Source organism: Astatotilapia calliptera, chromosome 11 (assembly GCF_900246225.1).
Source record: "Astatotilapia calliptera chromosome 11, fAstCal1.2, whole genome shotgun sequence".
Taxonomy (NCBI): Eukaryota; Metazoa; Chordata; class Actinopteri; order Cichliformes; family Cichlidae; genus Astatotilapia; species Astatotilapia calliptera.
In genome coordinates this window covers 25,981,251-26,005,244 of record NC_039312.1, presented here as the reverse complement: position 1 = coordinate 26,005,244, position 23,994 = coordinate 25,981,251, and the positions used below count along the sequence as shown (strand labels likewise).

General features: G+C 39.3%; 1 protein-coding gene across 1 annotated transcript in view; it reads left to right on the top strand.

The window, feature by feature from the left end:
- Positions 1-23,316, top strand: part of fhl3a (four and a half LIM domains 3a) — a 28,061-nt gene extending 4,745 nt beyond the window's left edge. The window contains exons 2-6 of the mRNA XM_026183947.1: positions 16,855-17,019; positions 17,998-18,172; positions 21,172-21,341; positions 21,493-21,679; positions 22,301-23,316. Coding sequence (XP_026039732.1) covers positions 16,864-17,019; positions 17,998-18,172; positions 21,172-21,341; positions 21,493-21,679; positions 22,301-22,452 — 840 coding nt within the window. The 5' untranslated portion in view covers positions 16,855-16,863 and the 3' untranslated portion in view covers positions 22,453-23,316. The remainder of the gene's footprint in view (positions 1-16,854; positions 17,020-17,997; positions 18,173-21,171; positions 21,342-21,492; positions 21,680-22,300) is intronic.
- The last annotated feature ends 678 nt before the right edge of the window (positions 23,317-23,994 follow it).

Below are 23,994 nucleotides of genomic sequence, written 5' to 3'. Positions count from 1 at the left end.
AACCAGTGCTTACACTTCAGATTGTAACACCACACTTTTTGCATGTGGAATAACAGAGAGAGATTCTTCTGGATAATATAATGAGGGACTCACTGAGTTGAAATGATCATGACTTCTGTCACAAGTAGATGACTCTCAAGTTGGTGTGTCTGTTACTTATAGATCCCTGATCCTGATCCTACCTGCTAAAATGCTTTGTAGGTTACTACATGTACATTAATCTAACAGCAATCATCAACTGTATCATCCTTTCCATTGGATGGTCTTGTACATTGGCTTAATTAGGTAATAATTTGAGAGCATGTGGCAAACAGTCCTTAACCACGCAGTGATGCACAGCAGGCAACAAACACAGCAACAGTGCCTGCAGCTTAAAATGCCACCTTTCAAAACACTGCAACCCCCAGAAAGAATGGGTTGTTAGCAAAGAATTTCTTCTAAACAACATACTAGCAGACCTCTGTTCTCATAACAGATGTCTTGGAAAGGTAATTAAAGCTTGGCTCTGTATACCTGCACTGTTTGTTCCACCACAGCACTACTGTATCTCACCTTTACCCCATGCTGCAGTAGTTGTGTCTTTATTTGGCTGTAACTTCAGTTTGCCGCAATGCCAACTGCGCTGGTGTTGATTGCTTCCCAAATACTTTATAGGGTCGGCTCTCACATCTGCACAGAATGAGCCCAGACTGTGACATCACAACAGAGGAAGTGCCGTCAATCGAGTTTGGGTGTGAAGCAAGCTGTTTAGCATGTGCACATTTTTATTTGACTGCTCACAAATGTTTGCTGTGTTGCACAACTGTCTCCAAGGAATGAACCCCAGGGAGTTTACACGATGTCCTGTGTGAAAAGCTGGTACATGTTCAGAAGTGAATTATCTTGTCTCTGATAAATACAACTCTGTTTATTTGGAGTGAAGCTGTAAGAGAGCACGTTCCCCCTTGCTTAACATAAACACTGTAAAAATGCCTGCTCTGCATGATGAAACTAGCAAATGATGAAGAATGTGATTCTTTAGCCAGAATATCTTGCTCCATCTTCGTAGTTCTTTTTTGCCTTTTGCGCGCACGTATCGCAGGCACACATGCATACTTTTCTACCATCTCACTATAATCTTTACGGGTCTGTGGCAGAGACAATAGTCTCTACAGAGAAAACAAGCTGAGACAAGCCAGACTCGCTGCATACACAGAGGTGTGGATTTATGTCAGTCAATAAATTGTGCTGTATATGACAGTTGTGCCCTTTTCAAAATACACAGAGGAGAACGCGTTCACTACTGCTTGGGTAGCATTTGGCACTAATTGTAAACCTGTCAAAGTTACATAGAATAGGTGTTCGAAGAGGGCAGGATATTTTTTGGCCTCCCTTGCTTCCCTGTCTTCTCTCACCTTTACTGGATACTGACTGGCCCTCATTCAGTGCCTTGGAGGAGCCATAAATGGCAGAAAGTGGCCGTTGTCTGGCTATAAAAGGACGTTAGCTTCTCTGTGAGAAGACGACGGTGATGTACGACTAAAACGACTAACAGAGAACTGGGAAGGGATTTTGTGGCTTCTTTGGTTGAAGTGAAAAGCGAGAATGAAAGGGTGAGATGGCTAGGAGAGGTGAGCGCACGCATTTATCAAAGGACTGTTACAGAAAGGTGTAATCAAAGGCAAATGTACATCCCTACTGTTTATAGTACACTCTGTGCACCACCTCTCTGTCTTAGAGAAATTTCTATTAATTTGCAATAATTTCAACAACTATTTACTTTTATTTCAAAAATGCAAACAAGCAAAAGAACACATTGTGCATCCAGCGATGCGTCTGGCATCATCTCTCCACTATGAAACTCCTTAAAAGTGATGCAGTGTAATCTTAACAATGAAATACTGCCGTGTTTGAAAGTGTGTTCACAACCAGCCAATCACATTCAGCTCAGGATGTTTTTAGTACTTTCAGCACAGCTCCTAATGATTCAAACTTTTCCAGCACCCCAGAATTATGTAGGCGTTGTTTTACTTTTGTTTTAGCGTAATCACCTGGCATTGAAAACCATCATTGGCTCTGTAGCAATTCCAAACCTTTTTACCAAGGACAGAAAGTCCACGCATGCAACACTGAGCATGGAGCCTTTCACTGTTTTTGAATATGAAGGGTAACTATATATTTGCTGAAAATTTACAGACAATTTCAGACACTTAAACTTAAATATTGCGTAAGTTTACATGCATTTCATATATAATTTTTGATTATTTGTTTATTATTACTTATCGGATATATGTTGGGCTGTGATGCAATTATTCTTGGATATAGTTGTCTGCACAGTTCAAAAAATTATATTAAAAAAAAATCTAAAGCCAAGATGTCGTCATATGATGACTATGTCTCTGCCACAGCTGGAAAAACATAAAAGGGCACACAAAATAGGCCTTTTTGCAGAACATGTGGTACATCAATACACATATGGCTAAATGAATTTGAAAAATAGTACCTTGGAGTGCTTTTGCAGCAATTCAGTTTCATTTGATGGGGAAAAATTATAAATGTCTGGACCTCATTGTTGCAGCCTCAATGAAGTGTATTTTTGTGTCTTTGGAAATGTCTTCTTTTTGTTCCCTTCTTGCAGCTAACCGTATAGTGTCTATGTTGTCTTATCCGAGCATTATAAGAGTCACTGTGTAGTTTTCTGCCCTTATGCGTAGAAATAAAGCTGTCTTTGTGATGTTGTAGAAATTATGTGACAGATACAGACCCCCCATTACAACTAGCAGCTTGATGTATTGTGTATGGCCTGGGCAGCGAGTCAAACCACCTACAGAGATGGTTTTTGACCGCATTAGTGGCAGCACAGTACAAATATAACATTTCTCCAACACAATGCAACATCCGGGTTTTAAAAAAAGTTTTTTAAAAGTTAGGATGCTGATGTGCAATAATTTGCAAATCATTTAAACCCCATATTTAACTGAAAATAGAATATAGGCAAGTCAGATTTTGAAGGTGAGATATTCTACTGTGTGTTTAAAATTATATTTGATAATAACTACCAGCAACACATTTGAACATAAAGATTCTACATAAATGGATATAAGCTTTTCTGACGCTTTGCTCACATATGATGCACAAGAAATAATTTGGTTTTATTTATATAAAGCCATTACACCACAACAATTGTCTCAAGGCATCTTTATATAGTAAAGTAAAGATGCTAGAAGGTAACGTTAAGGTCTCGCCTTCTTCCATCCTGCTAAACGCCCCTCAGAACGAGACAGTCTTCCATATTCATACTATATTCTCCAGTCTTTTCAGAAGCCTGGCAAAAAACACTAAGTTGTTTTCCTACTTGTCCTAAGGTCCACCATACGTTTGCAATTCTGTCAGTACTTTAATGGACCTAAACATTCAGCTTCAAACAGAACCACATCCAGTGTTGGCAATGGAAATTAGATCAATGGGTAAAATGCAGGCCAGACGGTGAGCAAAGCAAAGCAGAGGGCCAATGACACAAGCGCCATGACTTCACTGTGGAAGTATTCAACCCCCCTTAAAAAACCCCATCCCTCATCGCATCGCACACTTTCTCAACACTGGTGAGTGGAAACTGTTTAAGGTTTAATGATTGCTGAAGAAAAAAGAAGGAAAAAGTGTCCTATAGTATGAGAAGACTTGCATGATCAAGCTCATTTGAGACACTGCGTGTTTCTTGAGAAGGTCAGGCATTGGATTATCTCAGTGTCTCTGCACAGCACTTTGTGCCATGTAGCTTTTAACCTTTATCTACTGCTAGTCTAATAGTGAAGGTGGATCCATGTATCCTGATAATTTACACTTAGCATGACTTACATTTACACTTTACTTGATCGATGAAGAGGCTGTGAAACCAGGATGCTATCCTTGTGGCTTTAGCTAAGTCCTCAACTTGTGTCTGTTTTGTGTTCAGCACAGTTCCCAAATCATTCTTCTATATAGGAAAGAGAAGCAGGACAAAAGCTGAATAAGGTCAGACAAGAGTCGGGTAGGAGCTCTGGTTAATAGATTGAAAGAGATAGACAGGTCTTCTTTGGAAGCAACATAATTCAGCAATGCTATCAGTGTTTACCAAAGCACCTGTTTTCACATCTCGCCTCTCCATTTAACAACTGCAGCTGGGTCTTTGCATTTTATCACCGATAATGAATTAGGTGGGGAAGATGAATGGTGTTTTGCATGGCTGCATGATAAAGAGATCCCAGTGTGTGACACTCTAAGATAAGGACCTGACGGATTGCAGCTCTCTTTCGGCAAAGTCAAGAAACAAGCTTGGATTTCTGAACTTGCGGCTCATCTCGGGGACTTAAAACAATCTCAGATAAATCTACTGGGATGTATTGTGTATCACAGGGACTGCTGTTTTTTGATACTAGTGCTAATCACTTTTAGGTGACTATACGCTTACATCTACTACTATCACTCCACCTCTCCCTGGTTTTTCTGCAATGTTTTTTTTTTTTTACTCCTACGGCTTTGCCTAGGTCACTACACAAATAAATGAATGCACTTGTGCGATTGTGGCCTTGTGAGTGGATGCAAGAGCTCAAAACATAAATGATCAGAACTAGTAAGGGACAAAAGACATATAGTCTGAAGCTTTGTTCGATGGCGGCAGAGAAAAGGGGAAATCGGTAGGTGTAAGAGCAACTGAGGGACGTGGGGAGGTAAGGGTGGATGCATGTCAGTGTGATTTATGGACACCTTTTGAAGTGAGCTCATTGCAGCCACAGAGCCTACCTGCTGCATTTCAGAACCGAGACATTCTCCTAGCAGTCAGGCGAGGGGGATGTCTGACCTCTAGGTCACTAACCTCCACTAGTGCACCGCTCACATATACACATCCTGGTTTTGTAGCCAATCATCATGTGTTTTGTTGGGGGTTTTTTTCCAGAAAGCATACATGCACTGCCAAGACATCAGGTAGTCACATGACTTGGCCCAGAGTAACCTATTTAAAGGTTAAAGCAAACAGGGAGACTGACAAAGAGGAAAAAGAGGCGGCTGATCTCCGGATCCTAAAAAGTGGGTCACAGGAGATATGTTCCTACACAGTCCTTTCTTCTTTTTTTTGCATCAGTATGCAGAAATATAAATGGAAATTTATACAATCTCAAGTTGAGTCTGAATGGAAACTGATTTTTATCGTCCCTTGCACTTTAAATCTCACTCTACGGTAGTCTCACCAACAATGACATCATTGTTTGACTAAGTAAGGCTTCCATCTTCCGAACTGCTGGTGAGGGTTCGAGTGTAAGGGGGCGCCTGATCATCAGCCTGGTGTGAATTCATCAACTACTCATCATGTTTAGATTGTTGTTACCAAGATCTTCCCACTGTGTTTGAAACTCATTTCCTTAATGCATCAGACTGCTTGACCCTATCAGCTTCATTTATGTGAGCAGAAAAGCTGGAGATCATAAATATGAGAGATAATTACACCCAACAGGAAGTCCCCACAAAGAAAGTTAAACAAACGGTGTGTGTGTATGCAGCTGCTCATTGCACTCTTCGTGCCACTTATTGCCCCCTGTTTTGGTTGCAGTGTTTATTTTTTGTTTGATCTCTCTACACTCTACCCTCAGCTTTGTGTGCACTTGCATTAGGTGTGTGTAAAAACGTCCACAATTTGCTGCAGGTGTATCTGTGACTTTGCCCTTCCGCGGGACTGTTTCACTGTGTTTAGACATAATACATCTGTTTTTCATTGTGACTGTGTGTTTGCAAAATGTATGTGAACATCTCTCTGAGAAGTCCCAGAGATGTCTGTGTTTGGGGTAACAGGAAGAAGCAGTGTGTGTGTGCATACTGTCTTGGACTTCTCATTGTTATCCACCGCATACGGGTGAAAGCGGTCATCGGCCAGTAGGAAATGAACCTGGGTATGTTTCTCAGACTGATTAGCAGAGTAAAGGAAGTGGACATCACATCTTTTTTTTTTCTTTTTTTATGACCAGGGAACATGACGCTTGCGTTACAGGCTTCGCTCTTGAAATAGTGAGGAAGTCCAGAGTCGCCTTTTCAGGATGGCATAACACATCAGTTTTCACATTGCACCAGCATTCCTAATAAAACGTTGGGTAGTGCCCTCAGGCAGAAGTGAGCAGGATGAAATGAGAGCTAAACGTCACTGCCAAGAGGTTTATGGTGCTAGGGAATGAGGGCACTGTTTACTTGTTGCCATGGAAATGTGTCTGAGAAGGGAAAGAATGGCAACATGTACTGGAAATGACTTCTAAGCTAATCATCCCAGCCAGTTCACAATTGGCATGTTACCCTTATTTTCTTATCCAGTGAATTGCTTTTTTGTTGTTGTTGTTGTTGTTGTTTAAATAAACCTGTCTTTTCAGGGTAACAGTGTCAAAGGGGGAGAGAGGTGAGTGTTCTGGTCTGCTGCGGTTATGAAGGACAGTTTGTGCAGCTGTTGTCAGGAACGTAGATTTCTCTCACCCCTTATAATGCATAAAACTCATAAAATCCCTGGCGCTCAGTGAATGAAAACATCCACCTGCTTATTACAAAATGCTGAATATTCATGTCTGGGGATATTTGGATGAATGTCTAAACAGAGAAATAATAAAAAGCTCCCTTGCCTTGATATTAACCTCAGGGTCAGGTGCCATCACTGCAGCCACGAGCCGCAAGTCTAAATGAGTTAAAAATAATTGCTTGCACTTGTGAGTGTATACTCAACAGTTGTGTGTGGCATGCTCAGATTGCTGAGTGTGCGGGCTGTGAAACTCTAGCCTGGTTCCTTGATGTCCTGGCTAGTTATGCTGACTAAGCAACATTAGGAGACCACCTGGGAATGACCAAGAGTCTGAAGGAGCCATTTTGTGTCTTTTGGTTCTTTAGTTAGCCTCAGGGCTGGTTTCCCAGCCATGAAGTAAGTATAGTCCTAGACTACAAACTTTTATCAATGGAGATGTTCATGGATTTATTTGCTTTTTGCTCTGTTTTGCGTTGTTTTTTTTAGTCTGGGACTAGGCTTAATCCTCGTCTGGGAAACTGCCTATAAATTTCAGTGCCCCCCTGTGACTAATAGCCACAAAATCAGTGTCTAAGGAGCAGAGGTCTGAACATGTTTAAGTTTCCCACCTCTGTGGCCATGCTTATCCAGTATACTTTAAGTTTAGACATAAAATACAAGTGCATAGTTAATTAATTGTGTTAGCAGGTATGTGAAACATTGGTGACTCACATTATAGGCAGGATTAAGTGGATTTGTGCATGTGTGTGAGTTACCCCCAAACATTACAGTTGTTTTTACAAACTTTGTTACTACAAAGTGTCAGTTGCCTGAACCCACTTATTGAATCAATCACTCTTTTGGCAAAACCATAAGCATTTTTTACCTGTTTAGACACATCTTGTCAACACATTGTCATTGTGATGCACCTGTGTTGCATAATGGTGAGCACAGGTGACAAAAGTCAAACACAAGTAAAGCTCAAGTGTCACTGGTTGAACACAACAATTCAAAATTTATCACACTTGTGGCTAATGATGTGAGGGTACATATAAGCCAGAGCACTGGTTTGTGAGGCACTACAATGGATAGACATCCAAAAAAAGGAGTTTGTGTGAGAGGAGGTTGAGCAGGTCAAGGTGGTCGAGGTGGTCAGCGAGGACAAAGAACAGTACGGTAATTTCAGATGAAATCAGAGCTACTGTGATTGATCATGTCCTTGTCCATGGTATGACAATGAAGGAGGTCGGACTAAGGGTACAACCAAAAATCAGTAGATTCCACCATACTCCCCTTTCCTGAACCCCATTGAAGAATTCTTCTCCTCATGGCGGTGGAAGTTATAGGAACGCCAACCTTACAGCAGGGTAAATCTCCTGCAAGCCATGGAACTGGCCTGTGGTGACATTGGTGTGGAGCCATGTCAAGCCTGGATACGACATGCCAGGGTTTTTTCCCCCCATTGCCTGGCCAGAGAACATGTGGCCTGTGATGCAGGTGAAGTCCTGTGGCCTGACCCAGTACGGAGAAATGATGCTGTGGCGGAGTAATGCACCTTTTTCCTTTGTACTTCATTTTTAATATTTGTGTGCTTTATTTCTACGTACAAGTGCTACATGTAAATGCACAGGATTTCTAGAAATGCCCAGGTATTTTGGTTTGCAACATGCATTTAGCCTAAATAAACATTTATTTCTACCGCTTCATGTCCTGAGCATTGTGTTTTCCTTTTATCTATGTAGTGTTTAGTGACTACTCAGTAGAGTATTTAATTTAGATTGACTTGAGGCATAATTGGATGGCATAGTTCAGTTTTGAGCACAGATTGAACTGTTTTGAGGTAAAAGTTTGGTTTTGCAAGAAGAATCAGAGGATTTGTGAATGTAGCTTGGAAATTGGGTTTTGTGTTCACAGTTTGGGGAAAAGGAGAGTAGCTTCCCAGGAATGAGTCTTAACAATCGAGAAAAACTGTAAGACTTGATTTTAGGTTTGATGTTAGAATGACATAACAGTTTGACTGGGCAGTGTCCTCTCAGAGACGCAAGTACAAATGCATGTGTGTTTGTATGTTAACTAATGACAGATTCAGTCACTGTGCTACATTACAATGCATCAATCTGTGGCCCTTTCAGACAGGTCTCTAAAGGAACTCTAAAAATGACTGCTCCTCTTGTTTTCACTCAGAGTGAAAACAGCCATTTCTAACAAGGTCAAAAGTTGTATAACACAGATTTAAGTACAACAATAAAGACATAGCCATAGCAAATAGAAAAGAAAAGGAGAAATGTCCATGACTCCATCACAAGTTATTTTTATTATATCACAAAGCATGGAAAACAAAGTCAAAGCATTTCCAAACCACTGTGTAATTAGATTTAATTTCCCAAAATGCCTTAAACAGGTTATTCTGCCCTCACTGATACACTGGATACAGTTATGCAGATAGATAAACTCCTCGACAACTGACAGGTGTATCGTCCCTTTTATTGACGCTGCCTTCAATTATCAACGGAGTGAAACTACAAACAGAAGAAATAAGCAATATTCAGCCTATATATTCACACGATAATGCAAATCAGTTGGCTAAACTAGCTAACATTGGAAAGAAAGTAAATCTGAATACAGTACACCTTTAACCATAAAAGTGCATAAATAATAGCCAATATAGTTGCATTAACTCTTGTTCAACTTAAATACTCACAAGCGATGCTTTCTGTAAAACAACGAAGAGGATGGATGCAGATGTTTATTTGAACAACATGCTGAGTCAGTCTTTTCTCAAAGTGTGCTGCATTACTAACTCTACAGCTAATAACAAACAAATCTTGGCATGAAAGAACTGTAGCGACTCTTGCTGGTGGGAAGAAGAACTACACCAGCACACAGGTCAAAAGTGCCTGCCTCAAATACAAAGTAGGACCTGTGTAAAACAAGGGGGGGAAAGGACTTTGTGCAATTTATTAAGGTTAAAACTCACAAAAACCCATGCATGGAGTATGATACTCTTAACTTTATGAAGGGATTAATGGGGAAAAGTTCAGAAATGTTGTGCAATTGGTTTAGTTAGCAGGTCATTACTGAATCTGACTGTTCATGAAACAAAGGCACAAAGAGACAGACAAAAATATATATCGTTTGTTTTGCCATTGAAGATATTGTATCAAAAGGGCTCCCCCCTCCCCCTCTGGAGCATGGTCTCGTGAAAACATCCTCTCCTGGGGCTTGCAAACCAGTAAATGAATCACCCAGCTTGGAAGTGGAAGTACCCTGACCTCATTAAGCATACTTCTGTCCTTAGATCTGAATGGAGACTAGGGTGGCCACACTGAATACATGAGTAAAGAAGGGCTGTTAAAAATGGGAATACATTTATTCAAATGTTATGCACAGCATTACAAAGCAGGTGACTGAAAAGGTTCTCCACTAAACTGTGAAGGATTCAGATTTCAAAGGGATTCCCTATCCTGTGGATCATAGGGTTGGGGATGACGGGGAGGATGTGAAGATAGCAGTACAGTGACTTTCCATGCTTGTGCACAAATCTGCCATGGGGAACTTTGGAGAAACAGGTTCTTGGTTTTAAACTCTGTGTTTCTTTAAAGAGAGACACGGTCGTGGTAAATCCTCTCTGAAAGCTATATAGAAGGCTTAGAACAACTCTGTTCATTTTAACTATTCAAAGCAGGAGTAAGACTTTGAGAAAACTGAATTTTTGTCTTGAGATCTTTCAGCACCTTTATTGGCTTCCCTTTGTTGTTTGCCTTTGTTTTCTGCAGGAATCAACTTTTTGAATCGTTTGTTGTGAATTGGCTGTTTATCACACATTGTTTTCAGCGCCATTGTTTCTGAATTCCTTACTTTCCTCTCCTCACTCCACACTGTTTTCCACCTTTAAATATATTCAAAGATTAACTACAGAGCAGACTGTCAAGTTTTAGTTTTTTTTACCTTTCTTGCCAGCTTTTACATTTTTTTTGTCTTTGTCCTCGCTCCCATTCTAGTTTTCCCCATGCCATCTAAATACCAGCACAGAGAAATAAAAAAAAGTAAAAACGCCGCTTTTCCTGCATTCTCAAGGCATTGATTCTCCAAAACCTCCACTGGCACACAGGAGTTAACTGCATAGTTCCTCCAATGCAAACCAGATGTGAGGCACTAATGTATGGCAGCATTTTTTTTTTCTTCAAAGGAAGACAAATGTAGGCCAAAAATGTAGCCTTTTGACCATCTGCACACAGTGGTACAAAAATACATTCAGATTCAGTTCACTTCCAAGCTTTCCCTCATGGTGGTTGGGACAGCACTGTATGATTTAAAGTAATTGTAATGTTATTGTTTGGTGTTGGTGGAGTATTGTGGAACACTCGGATTGAGATTGGCTTCTGGAAACGGAGCGGTGACGTGTGACAATTGCATTTTCAGCTGGGTTCTTCTTCACGGAGTTTTGTGATCCATGCACACATGGAGGCCCTCTAGCTAACACGTCCTCAACTCTCAGTTGGGCCAAGTGACTGTCAGACTGTGAAAAATTTATGTTTTAAGTATAGCTAAATTAAGTGCAGTATGTGCTGGGCTTTTGTTTATCTTTTGTACACACATAAATCATTGTGTCAGATCCTTTTAATGAAGGACTCCAGAAGGTTTGAGATACAGTTCTTTCAAGCCAGCTGATATTCACTTGTAGCTTTTCCCTAATACTGCTGTGTGCACAACACAACAGACTGAAGGCTAATATTAAAAGACATTAAGTCATTTCCCACACTGGTCATTAAAAGCTGCCAAGAATGGACAAATTACAAAGGCCATGGTGACATTTGCTGTTGCAGGTACTCATTTTCTTCCTTTATGTTTATGATGTTGGCTTTAACTTGAGCCTTCTGTCGCCTCCCACTCCACACCAGGCGGTGTTTAAATGCTCAGAGGCAATAACAGGTTAGCCTTCCAGTGTCTGGTCCTGCACCCTGTACTCTGTTGTCAAGTCTGACCCATGCTTCCACAGAAGAGCAGTCTCAGGTGACCTCACACCAGACCATAGCTACGTCTCTCTGCCCTGCCACATCTTTCTCAACCATGTTGTTGAAAGAAACTCAGCAGAAGAAAGTGTCTCTGTGTACCTTTATATTCAGATGCTCCTCTAATGTACTGAGAATGTGGGTGGCCCAAGATTTCCTCTAATGAAAGACGGAGAGTGCAAAAATGACAACAGATCTAGTGGAGCCACTGGTTATCTACCAATAGCATCTTAACAGTGGCTTGGTGCCGACCCCATCAAATAAACTCTGATGACTGCAGAGTTTATTGCAGAGATTGCAGTTTGGATTTCTTGCTAAGAGTCTGCATAACAGCTACACTAAACAGCGGCATATTTGACTAAACTGTCAGTTCATTGTGGTGGATTTTTTTGCTACTTTTAAGTAAGCAAAGTTGTTGCTTAACACTAGAATTAAAGTGTTTTTTTGTATTTCCAAAACCAGCACTTATATGCTTGTTTAAATAAGCACATCTGTCTTTGAATAGAGCTGCAGCATTATCTCTCATTCATGAGCAATTTCCTTCTCTTCCTGTGATAAGACTCAGTGTGTCCTTTTGATTGCTGGACTTTATTTATCTGATCTAGTGAAAGCCAACAGGAACAGCGCACCAAACAACTGACTAATTTAGCAAATACATAGCAAAGTCCAACCCTGTTTTTGTTTTATTACAACCTAAATATTTCTGACCACTTTCAATGATCCTCACAAAAACAGCCATACTGATGGGATTTCGTTTGTTGAGTGACTTGTGGATTTGGAACATTTTCCCAGAAGGTCTAGTTGCGAGTCACTTGAAAAGAAAACAGAATGCAGTTCTTGTGACATTGTGTCATAAACCTAAGCTCTGAACCATTAAAAGAAATCTTCATTGTGCAATTCATACTTTGACTGCATTAGTCACCATAATGAAATTCTTCCTTGGTTTTGAGGAACTGGAATGAATGAACTCATCTCCATCAGGCTCTTTTCATATAGCCACTGGATGGAGACACAATTGTTTTCACAAGTGTTTTTCTTGCTAATGTGCTTTATTTTTCATATGCTCAAGTAGGCTCTAAAACGATATACTGAAATTTCTCCTATCTCAAAGCCAGAAAAGGCTTACTGTGTTTGGAAGATGTCCAGGCAGCAGACAGGACACAATGTGATCATATGTGTTTATCCAAATGCAGCTGTTTCACTTTTTCTCTAATTTATTGTAAGACTTTTGTAAGACAACATGCATTTTGCTTTTTATCTCACACTCTTTGCTCATTATCTGTTTTTGGGCTTCATTTCTACTTCATCACTGTCTCTGGAACCTTTATAGATGGTGTACTACTTGAAGGTGACCCGCACAAAACACACTCCAACTAGTTTGTGAGTCTTTTTACTGCCGAAAGATTCAGTCAGTTAAAGTGATTGAGTGGCTTTTGTTGCTACTACTTTTTCAAAGTAAATCAGGCTTTACTCTCCACAGTAAAATCCACACATTACAAGTATCCACTTGGATTTAAAAGCACACATGTCACAAAGGACGTATAAACACAGACCTACAATAACAAACAGCAGTTGCTCTTATGCTTAAATGGCTTCTTCTTAACTACTTTATTGCATGCATGCCTCATATTACAATGTAACCACAACTTTTCTGTAATTTCCACCTTAAAATTAAACAGAACAATTTTAAAATATGCTCCTAAAGTGTCACTGCTGTGCCACGGCCGTGATGCTATTTCCTCCAGTTGTCATGCTGGCTTATCTTGGTCCAACCAGTCACACTGCTTCTGCACTGGCACTATTATTAATCTTTGATATGTGACATTTCCCCATTAACTGTTTAATAAAATAGTCATAAAATGTGTTTTTCTCATTCTTGTTGCTGAAAATTGATTCAGTAGTTTCTCTGTTAATGTGGAGTATATGTATATATCTTTACATATATAAATAACTATAGGAGTGTTTATTACAGATCATACACAGCCATCTGCTTTCTGTGGTCAAGATGATCTCTGTCCCCAGTTGGTGTAGCATGATGTCAGGAGATATTTTACAAACATGTTCTCCAGATAAGCTGCAGAGGACAAGGGACAGATTTCGCACATTTGTTCCCAGCAGGCTGTGTGACTGTTCATTTGGAATTAACCAGAGCATATGCAAAGTTTGGGCTGGGGATTAACAGGCCTGCCTGTGGGACTGGACAGGGTGTTTGCTAGCTCTTCAGTGACCAACCATGACTATGTTGCTCAGCAACAGGATACAGTCTGCATGCTCTGGTTGGTCTGTTGCTTTGTGGTGTCTCACAACTGACCCTGAACTTGACCTCCTGATGCCAATCATGGATGGCTGTAATGACTATTAGAATGTGGCCTTGGCATTCTTCTGCTATCTTATAGCCTGATATACGAAAACAAGTCTGAAGGTCTGTTTGTAGCAAGTTTAAACCCAACTATAATTCTATAGTTGCGTTTTGATATGTGGTTGGAGCAAGAGCAATTATTGCAAGTTCATCCTTGGCATAGTATGAATTTGCAATTCATTTTACAGAAATTTATTAGATTTTATCTTTTGGGGTGACTGAGAGTTTGGTTGATAATGGTACTAGAAACTAAGGGCAAAACATTAGAGACCCCTGTGTCTCAAATGTTTTTGAGAGAGTTTTAAGATGACAGTTGACTGTCAGCTCTCAAACAATACCATTTTTAAACTTAACTCGTACAAGTTTATTCTAAATATGACTGTGACATTCCTGCAGAATCAACTTCACCGACCCCGCTGCTGAAACGAATGTTGCTTTGAAAATCTAGAGAATGGTATGCATCGTTGTCTGCGTAAAGTCTCTTTCTGAAGAAGCACTATATTTGAACTTTCGGCAATAATTTTGGGCCTATGTCGATTCAGTGGCGATTTTCCTGAAAAGCCCACACTTTTCCCAGGGGAATGAGTTCAGTCACACTTCTGGTATTTTTGAACATTATTAACCCAGAGTGGGGCTTTTAGTCACTTGGTACTGTACACAAAGGCAATGGAACTCTGCCAGAAAGCTAGTATATACAGTAGTAGATACACAGCCCTCTCCCTGTGAGAACTGACTTTCAGAGTAGAGTTCACTGCGGCTGTCTCACCATCTTCTCTTCTCTTCTCTTCTCTTCTCTTCTCTTCTCTTCTCTTCTCTTCTCTTCTCTTCTCTTCTCTTCTCTTCTCTTCTCTTCTCTTCTCTTCTCTTCTCTTCTCTTCTCTTCTCTTCTCTTCTCTTCTCTTCTCTTCTCTTCTCTTCTCTTCTCTTCTCTTTTGATTAGTGGCCAACAATTTCTGCATGCAGTCACGTCTTAAGCCATCACTGCAGGGTCAGTGCACTGACGTCATGCCCCTCTCTGTGAGAGTCTGTGCTGTTAGAACTTCATTTTAGGCTTTGGATTGGTATTTGAAGTAAATCACTTCACTGTAACACTAAAAGTCCTGGGAGTAAAAAAAAACAGCCTTTGTTCTGATTCTTGAAGTATTACATGCAATATATTTGTACTTGGTTCTGGAAAATTTTGCAATTACTTCTAATGTTCATCTGTGCTCCACTGAGTTCTTTGGATACTTAACCCTAAACTAGTTTTTAGACAGGGAAACTAGACAAACCTAAAAAAAAAAAAGGCAGACTGTTTAGTACTCTTTAAGGAATCGAAGTGTAAACATCTCACTTCTCTACTTTAACAACTTCTATATACTTTATTATCATAATGGACAGATCATGTATGAATATGAAACAGGCAATAAATACGTGTGTGATTTGCTGTGGAAATTTAATCTGATATCAGACGTCATAGCACTGACTCTCTGGCTTTGTGAGTCATGCCTCATCCCGTACCTTTGCCTGGAAAGCAGTGCCAGGTATGTTAACGTGACGTGCAGATAATATTAAGGTCGCAGTGCTGCTTTTGAGCTTTATACTTTGCTGATCTAATCCTGACGTTGTAGTTATGTGGGCCAATGGCAGCCGTTTCTTAGATGGATGGTGTATCAAATGTACATAAATATAGTGTTAAAACACAACAGAACCACAGCTGCTTATTCTGATCTTTTCGCATAAGCCCCAGAATTTAAGACATTCAGTCATTAAATTAGAGTGACATGGCAGTGTAGTGATGTGCGCCCGTTCATACACATGTCCAAAGCGGCAGAGACGGTTGAAACTTGAGAGGCTGAGACTATTTTTTTCTTTGATGGTGGATCCTGTGTGACTTGGCTTTGTTCTTTTTTTCCCCCTTTGGTACAAAAAATGTCAGTATGTGTACTTACACGCCTCCTTTGGGATTTGTGTGTAATATGCTTGTGTGCATGCAGCCGTGGGTGTTTTTCTAAGGGTGTGGGTGTAAGACAGGCAGCAATGGAGCAGTTTAAAGTTTGATTGATTGTCTTATCAACGATGATTGTTGTTACTGGGTGGTGGGAATGAATAGCCAGCACTAGAGCCTGCCAGAGGGCGGTATAGCTTATCACTGGGCTTTTCTCCAGCCATGTTGTAATGTTTTGGCAACCTGATACTGTTACCATAATGCTCACACAATGTTGTTCTGTCACTTTGTTGTTCACTCAGTCATGATCAAGGGTGCTTTCGTACAACGGAAACCATATTCATAGACAGTTACTGCCTATTATCTATAAGGCACACACTGTAGCTGCATCTTGTCCTGCAAGGAAGCCACTTGCTGAGCAGTTGTGTTCAGACATACACACACAAACACACTTTCAAACGCTTCACCAGATTTCTGTATCTGTTGGTGGTCCATGCTATATACAAAAAAAAAACCTTGCATCATAAATATTTACACGCACGTGGATTTCATGTGATGTGCGCAGATATACTACGTCTTTCTGTCATAATCGCAGCAGAGGTTGTTCAGTTTGGCGTTTTACTCGTTAGCTTGCGCTTCATAGAAACAGGAAGGTGTTTTACTCAAAGACAGCAAGTGACAGCTCCCTCTTTTGCCCCCTTCCCTCTGCACCTACCACACACTTTCATCACACAGTAATAAAACGTTAAAAGGCATTTTGAACTGCTCTAACTCCCTCCCTCACTCCTTTCCCTGCGTCTCTTTCCACTTGCTCCCACTTGCGCTGTGTATTTTGTTTGAGCTCAGCTCCATTGCTGGTACAAGCTGAAGTATTTACAGCATAAATATTGGCAGTGAAAGTCTACACTGATGTTCGGCTGCTGTGATGGAAAAGGTGATTGAATCATTCTTGAGCACGCTCCCTCCTTGTTCCCTTCTCTTGTGATTTTATTGTTTGTTCTCACTTTTGCTTTTTAGCATTTTACTTTAGAATCATTGATGACCTGAATGCATCTTTTCTCTATTTTAGGAAATTACGATGACTGACCGATTTGACTGTGACAATTGCAAAGAATCGCTGTATGGCCGCAAGTACATCCAGTCTAATGACAGCCCCTACTGCATCCCCTGCTATGACACCTTGTTCTCGAACACATGTGACGAGTGCAAAGAACTGATTGGCCATGACGCAAGGGTAAGGCATCCATTTCAACGTGACCCAACATGCAATCAGCTATGTGCTCGACAACAAGAGTAACAAGTGAAATATTTTTTTAGATTTGCAGTTGAAAAGCATTCGATAGTTGTTATAAAAAGATAAAAACATGATTGTATATATAGGATTTCCTTATGTAATAAACTACTACTAATGATCTACCTCTTTCCACAGTGTGGACTTTGTATTAACTGTTTAAACAAAGATAAATCACACAAAAGAACTACTCCAATGAGCTTTATGCCATTTTTACAGTGTTTGGACATGGCTTTGAATGGCTAAAACAGAAGTTATGTCATGTTAATGATGCATAATTCATAGTAAACGAGGCGTGATCTATATATTTTGCGTAGCAAGACATTGTAGAGGCTAATTTAACAAGCAATTATGCAGGTAATTTCCACAGAAGTCCATAAATGCCAACTAACTAATTTTGAGATCGTAAAAATGCAGCATTAGGCAATGTCTATTTCTTCCCCACAATCAAGTTAAAATGTAATCCTCCCTCAGTGGAAAACACTAATATGAAGTGGATCAGCTAAAGCCAATATGGTCCATAATGGAGTCAAATAAGTGGAGTTATGACACAGTGCTTGATAGTTTACTTAGCTAAAACATTCCATTCAGTTATCAACACCCTTAAGAGGGGTAAATGAAAAATAAAGCCAGCATTTTCCTGGCTAAAAGCCCTGTATACAATGAATTCACTCCACATGCCTGACCAATAAAATCACAGTCATGCACATGTGCAACCTACTTGTCACTGCATATACAGACATTTGACCTAGCCCAGGACTAAACTCCTCAATGCTCATGCTATAAACACAAATTATTTTTTAGTATTTTTGTTATCCCCTTAGTTTATATGCCTGGAAATGTCACTTCATTTCTTGGACACATTTGTAAGTGTATGAAATGACTTTCAGTGTCCTTGCCTTTTCTTTGCTCTGCTGCCAGGAACTCTTTTATGAAGACCGGCATTACCATGAGCACTGCTTCCGTTGCTTCCGCTGCGATCGCTCTCTGGCAGATGAACCCTTCACTAGCCAGGATGATGCACTGCTCTGCAATGACTGCTACTGTAATGAATTCTCCTCCAAGTGTGTAGCCTGTGACAAGATTGTCATGCCAGGTATGTGTGGATGCTGCAATGTTTCTGTGCAAAGGGACTTTGAAGATGAAATGTGCATTATAGTCTTTTTTCTAAATTTTGTTTGTAACAGTTTACAGTTTTTATTTTTTGTGTCTGTATGAAGTATGCTTCCAGTGGCATTTAGAAAAGTAAAGTTGTGGGGCATTTTGAAACATGAGCCGAGCCATAAGATGAAATTCAATAAAATAGAAAAACATTGTCATAAAATATGATACCTTACTAACCCCCTCCTCCTTGTCCCTCCTTTTATTTTTATGTATTCCACTTGTTTCAAATTGAAAAGTTAAAATATAGGCACATCATTTTAAAAGAACTGTAAGATGGTAAACTCCAGAAAGCAGGGTCAAATGAAAAGTGTAAAGTCAAAATTATAGAAAAAGGCGAAACAGGATGGATTTAGAAAAAAGGATGACCAATGATAAAGAGGCAAAGACGAGGCTTGAATAGTCTGCTTGTATTGACATGTTTAAACTAGATCCCAATGGCTGACAGACTGGAAGTAAACTGATCATATCAGTAGAGAAAGCTGCAAATTCCAGTCCCCGGTACTATCTTTATCAGCCCTCATAATCTACAAATAATTCAAGGAAGACTTTGGCTTCCCCCAATTACTCCTCTTTTTTATTCAGTATTATGTAAGACAAATTTACAGGGACACTTACTTCATCCTGTTTCATTTTTGTGCGTCCAGTTGCCATCATTTGTCATCAAATAACATAAACACCTGTAAAAAACAGAAGCATACTTATCATTGTGTAATAGCTGAATGATAGCCTTAGTGCTAGCGACTTGAGGAGAAAAGCACAGTTTACACTGAATCAGTATAAAGATTCCACAGAAACTGTTTTGGTTATCAAGATTGTTCTGATAAAAGTACTGAAATTATTCCATTGCCAAAGATCATCAACCAGATGTTGTTGTGCAGTCGCAGACAATGGTCCTCTTCTTCACTTCTGAAAATCATTTAGCGTTTCTGTTGTTGTGGCGACTGAAGTCTTGCATAAGTTCTTTTCTATTTTTCAGACAGACAAAACATACAAGATATGTTCTGCTTCACCTAAAAAAACACCAAAAAGTTTAAGTGATTTAACTTTTACCTAAGCTAACTGATATCATTTTGAGTTTTTGGTCTCTGGCTATAAACTCAGACACCAAATAGTATTTCCAGTAGACGAGCTTGGAGTTTTCAAGCCTGAAGAGCAGTGCATCAGGTCAGGCACACTGGGAAATTTTCCCATAAGATCAGACTGAGAGTGCCCAGTTCTACTGTCTTAAAATGGGATTCATGGTACTGTATTTGTGCTCATTTGCGTGAGTATTCGTTTATCTCTACAGAGATGCGCTGATGCGCAGTCCTCAAAACGACAACAGTGCATGGCTCAGCAAAGATGATGCTGTGTGTAGATCGAATGCTGATTGGTTGAAAAGTGGAGCTGGGCAGGAAAGGGAGCATTCACTGCAAAGGGGAGACAGAAGCATGAAAAAAGAACAAAATAATACCAAAGATCAAAACAGTAGCGTGAAAAAGCCCAGACACTGGCTGCAGTTGTTTTGTTTTGAATGCTTGGTTTCACTTTAACTCTTTGCATGTTATAACATCAATCTTCTCCATGGCTGGCTGAAGGATCAACAGCATCACAAGAACAGCCCACAGACTGGTTCTTCCACACATTTTTGACTCTGCCACCTGGTGACAGTAATCAGTTACAGCATATAGATGACAGTCTGCAAAATTGTGCAAAGGCTCTGCACAGCCATGCCAGTCCTTTGAGACGTCTGAGCAAGGACGTTATGTGCAAATGAACTACAGCACACACAACTGTCCTACAAGGGCACAATCTTCACTCACCTCTCACCCTACTCACCACTTTTAGTTACTTGCAACTTGAAGGGTCGCTGTTTTGACAGGCTGGAGGAAATCCAGTGTGTATCACAAATCTACGCCTGCGACTAGTCAAAACAGAGCTTCAAGCGAGTGATCAAAACGTAGCAGTGTATGGCTCAAGGACACGACCTTGAATGAAACGTTAACCAAATTGAAATCCTTTTATCCCTGTGCTGTAAGTGAAAGTTTTTGATTGCATCTCACATATATGGGAAATCCATTTATGGAAGTGTACTGTAAACGTGTACTGTAATAAGCAGAGTACACAGTAGTTTTGTGGTGTAAGATCAAGAGGGCCTGTAGAGTCAAGAGACTATTTAAAGAATACTGACTTTAGACTACATGCAGAAAGCATTCTTTAGAAATTCGGCTTTCTGTGCAGAGATTTCGTGCTTTGTTATAAACTTACTGCCTGTTTATAACGTTTTTAAAGCTTATTGCTATTCTTTTGAAATGCTTTCTCTTCTAAAAAAAAAAAAGAAAGAAAAACAGAATTCTATTTTAGCATGTTCACTTTTATTGTTTTTGTCAAATAGGCATGTCTATCAGTTAATATTATGCTTCTTGAGCCACAGTTATTAATGTCAGTTTCTAATCTGGAAAGATTTTGCTGGGGATTTCAGTGTTTTTGATTAGAGATCACAACAGCACATATACCCTAAGGCGAGGAAACGTTAGCAGTAATGCAAGATGTCAGCCCAACACAAACCACTGCGTCACTGTAGAATAAACCAACCAGTATAATAAAAATCTCAACAGCTGTGGAATACAAGATGGATTGGTTGAGGACACAGAGGGGGAAATGGCATTATCCCTTTTCTTTTAAGGCCTGCCACCAGTTTCCAGTTGTAGGAGAGAAGTATGGGGGCTGTGGTATTATGATGAAAAATAAATCTTAGTGAAACAAAATGGATTTATATGTCTTCATGCAATTCAACTGTTTTATTTCCTATTTTAATAAAACCACAAAAAATACCAAAATGATCGTAACTATCCTATAAAGACGTGTAGATGATGCAAGCTTAGCACTTTTATATTCATTCTTTCCATCATTCATTTTCTGTCTCTTGTTTCCATTCTTCTGTTACTGTAGGCACAAGAAAACTCGAGTATGCAGGTTCGACTTGGCATGAGGGCTGTTTCATCTGTCACAGCTGTTCACAGCCGATTGGCTCAAAGTCCTTCATTCCTGACAAGGATGAGCACTACTGTGTGGCCTGCTACGAGGACAAGTTTGCTCCACGTTGCACACGCTGTAAAAAGGTCAGGAAAGCTGCCACATTGTTATAAAGACTTATTACAGTTTGAGAAACTGGTAAACTGCCACACTTCAAAAAATGAGTTAAAAATTAGTTGTATTAAATCTCTGCAGTAGTGTGACAGATTTCCACATGACCCTTGATCTTTTTTTAAGACTCTGACCAAAGGTGGAGTGACCTATCGTGATGAGCCGTGGCATAAGGAGTGTTTTGTGTGCACCAGCTGTAAGACCCAGCTGGCAGGTCAGCACTTCACCTCCCGGGATGACAGCCCTTACTGCCTCAAGTGCTTTGGAAACCTGTACGCCAAGAAGTGTGAGGCCTGCAGCAAACCCATCACAGGCAAGAATGCATCACGGTGTATACATCACTATCTTGATTTGTGAATATACTTGTAGTGCTACCTTTATACACTACATACATTGAATTTCAGTATGGTATGGAAGACTGCTTGGACCACAGAGGGTAGATACAGAGAATTTATGGCAAAAAATAGTGTTGAATGCATTGAAGACCTGAAACTAATCACTAACTTATGAAGACGTTTAACATTTATTCCCTCAGATATACAAAAAAATACAATTTCAAATATTAAAAAATATATATTTATATAAATTTATATAGTAAATAATAGCGAAAAACATGAACTTTTCTATCATGTAATTTTTTTATCTATTACCTAACTACACTGCTGTAGTATAAATGACCATTGGTCTGGTGATGAAACTTTTGAAAACAGTAAAAAATTCAAAATGTATCCACTCGTCGTTAACATTTCTGAAAGCCTTCCTAACCCTGGGCCATATTGGAGTCTTTGCCTGGCCGATGCTGTCCACCGGGCCTTATGTTTGACACCCCTGTTATAGACAAAAAAAATGTCAGGATAATTTAGTGTCAAAAAACTGATATTTTATTTTCAAGTATCAACTTTCAGCAGTCAATTTGTTTTTCCTTGCTCTTCAGGCTTTGGAGGAGGAAAGTACATCTCATTTGAAGATCGTCAGTGGCATCAGCCGTGTTTCACCTGCTCGCAGTGCTCTGTTTCGCTTGTTGGTGCTGGGTTTTTCCCTGATGGCGACAGAATCTTATGCCGTGACTGCCACACCAGCCTATAGAGCATTCATTTCCTAAAATCCCACCTTTCCCTCAACTTACTCTTTATTATGGCAAGAACCCTGAGTAATTACCAAGACAGGAAACACAGGCTAACACATACTGCCTCAGGTCAATTTCTTTATATAAGACATCAGTTACTCAATGTCCCGTCTATGTCAGATTCTAATCTAAAAGCTGGTGTCCAAAATCCTGTTTTGATGCTGCATTGTTTGCATGAACCCTCACAAAGTTAAAAAAAATTTTTAAATAGATTTTGTTCATGGAGTGCCTTATTATTATAAGTGCGAATTGCTTGTAACTGTGTAAAACATTTTTTTCCATCAATAATGTAACTTCAGGTAGAAATCATACTCTGAAGAAAAGACACCAAACACTGATACAGTATAGTAGATGAAACTTGCAGTCAATATTTTAAAAGTGTAATGGAGTTACTGTTTTAATGCTCTTATAACTGCAGTTTTATGCATTTTGAATGTTTCCTTTCCTCACGTGTCAGTTGCCTTTCTCTATTGTATGTCTTTCTTTGTTCAACTTAACAATTTACTGTATATAATGATCCAGAAAGAGGTGGGACATTTTAAAGAATTAGACATTTTTTTGTAAATGGTAAAATACGAATGAGAGAACATGAAAAGCTGAGCATATGTTTATTATTGTAGTCGGTTCTTATTATTCACTCCAAATTATTTGCACTTTGGGTAAGATATGTACGTGCACATAAAAACATTCACTTTGCCTCCCTGTAGCTGTTACTTGCTGTTATGAGGACAAGGCACAAGAAATACAGAGCATTTTTTGTCTTGTATCTGCTTATATTGAGCTTTGCAATGACACTTTTTACATAACATTTTATCTTATTTCCTTTTTTAGTTGTTTTAATAATTCTTTATACATATATATATATATATATATATATATATATATATATATATATATATATGTATATATATATATATATATATATATATATATATATATGTATATATATATATATATATATATATATATATATAGATATATAGATATATAGATATAGATATATAATCATTCTACAAAGAGCCAGCATTAATAACCTAAAAGAAGCTGAAACATCAACATTACTGTTGTGTGTGGCAGGCTGTGGCAGCCTGCCGTGATTGGCCACACTAATTATTTTGTTTCTGTTGAAGCTGTTATTTTTTGTTTTTTTCGTTGTAAGTTTGTTTGATACACTTGTGAAAATTCTATTAAAAAATACCTTAATAATTTCATTATTTCAGCTTTGATGCTGGTGAGTCAGAGTTGGCAAATATACATTTTAAGATGGAGAATAGGCCATCAGGATTAAAACTATGAACATACCTGTAACTCAGATGAAAATTGATATGGCTGAATGCTTAGTTTTATTTTGAAGACTTGTTAAATAAATTCACACAGATTTTGATGTTTCTTAGCAGTTTTTATATTTTCTATGTTTATATTCTGTGCATCATTGTGGTCATTATGTATGAAGATTTCTGTGAACTTGTGTTTACTCTGTAAACCAGAAACCTCCCCACTTT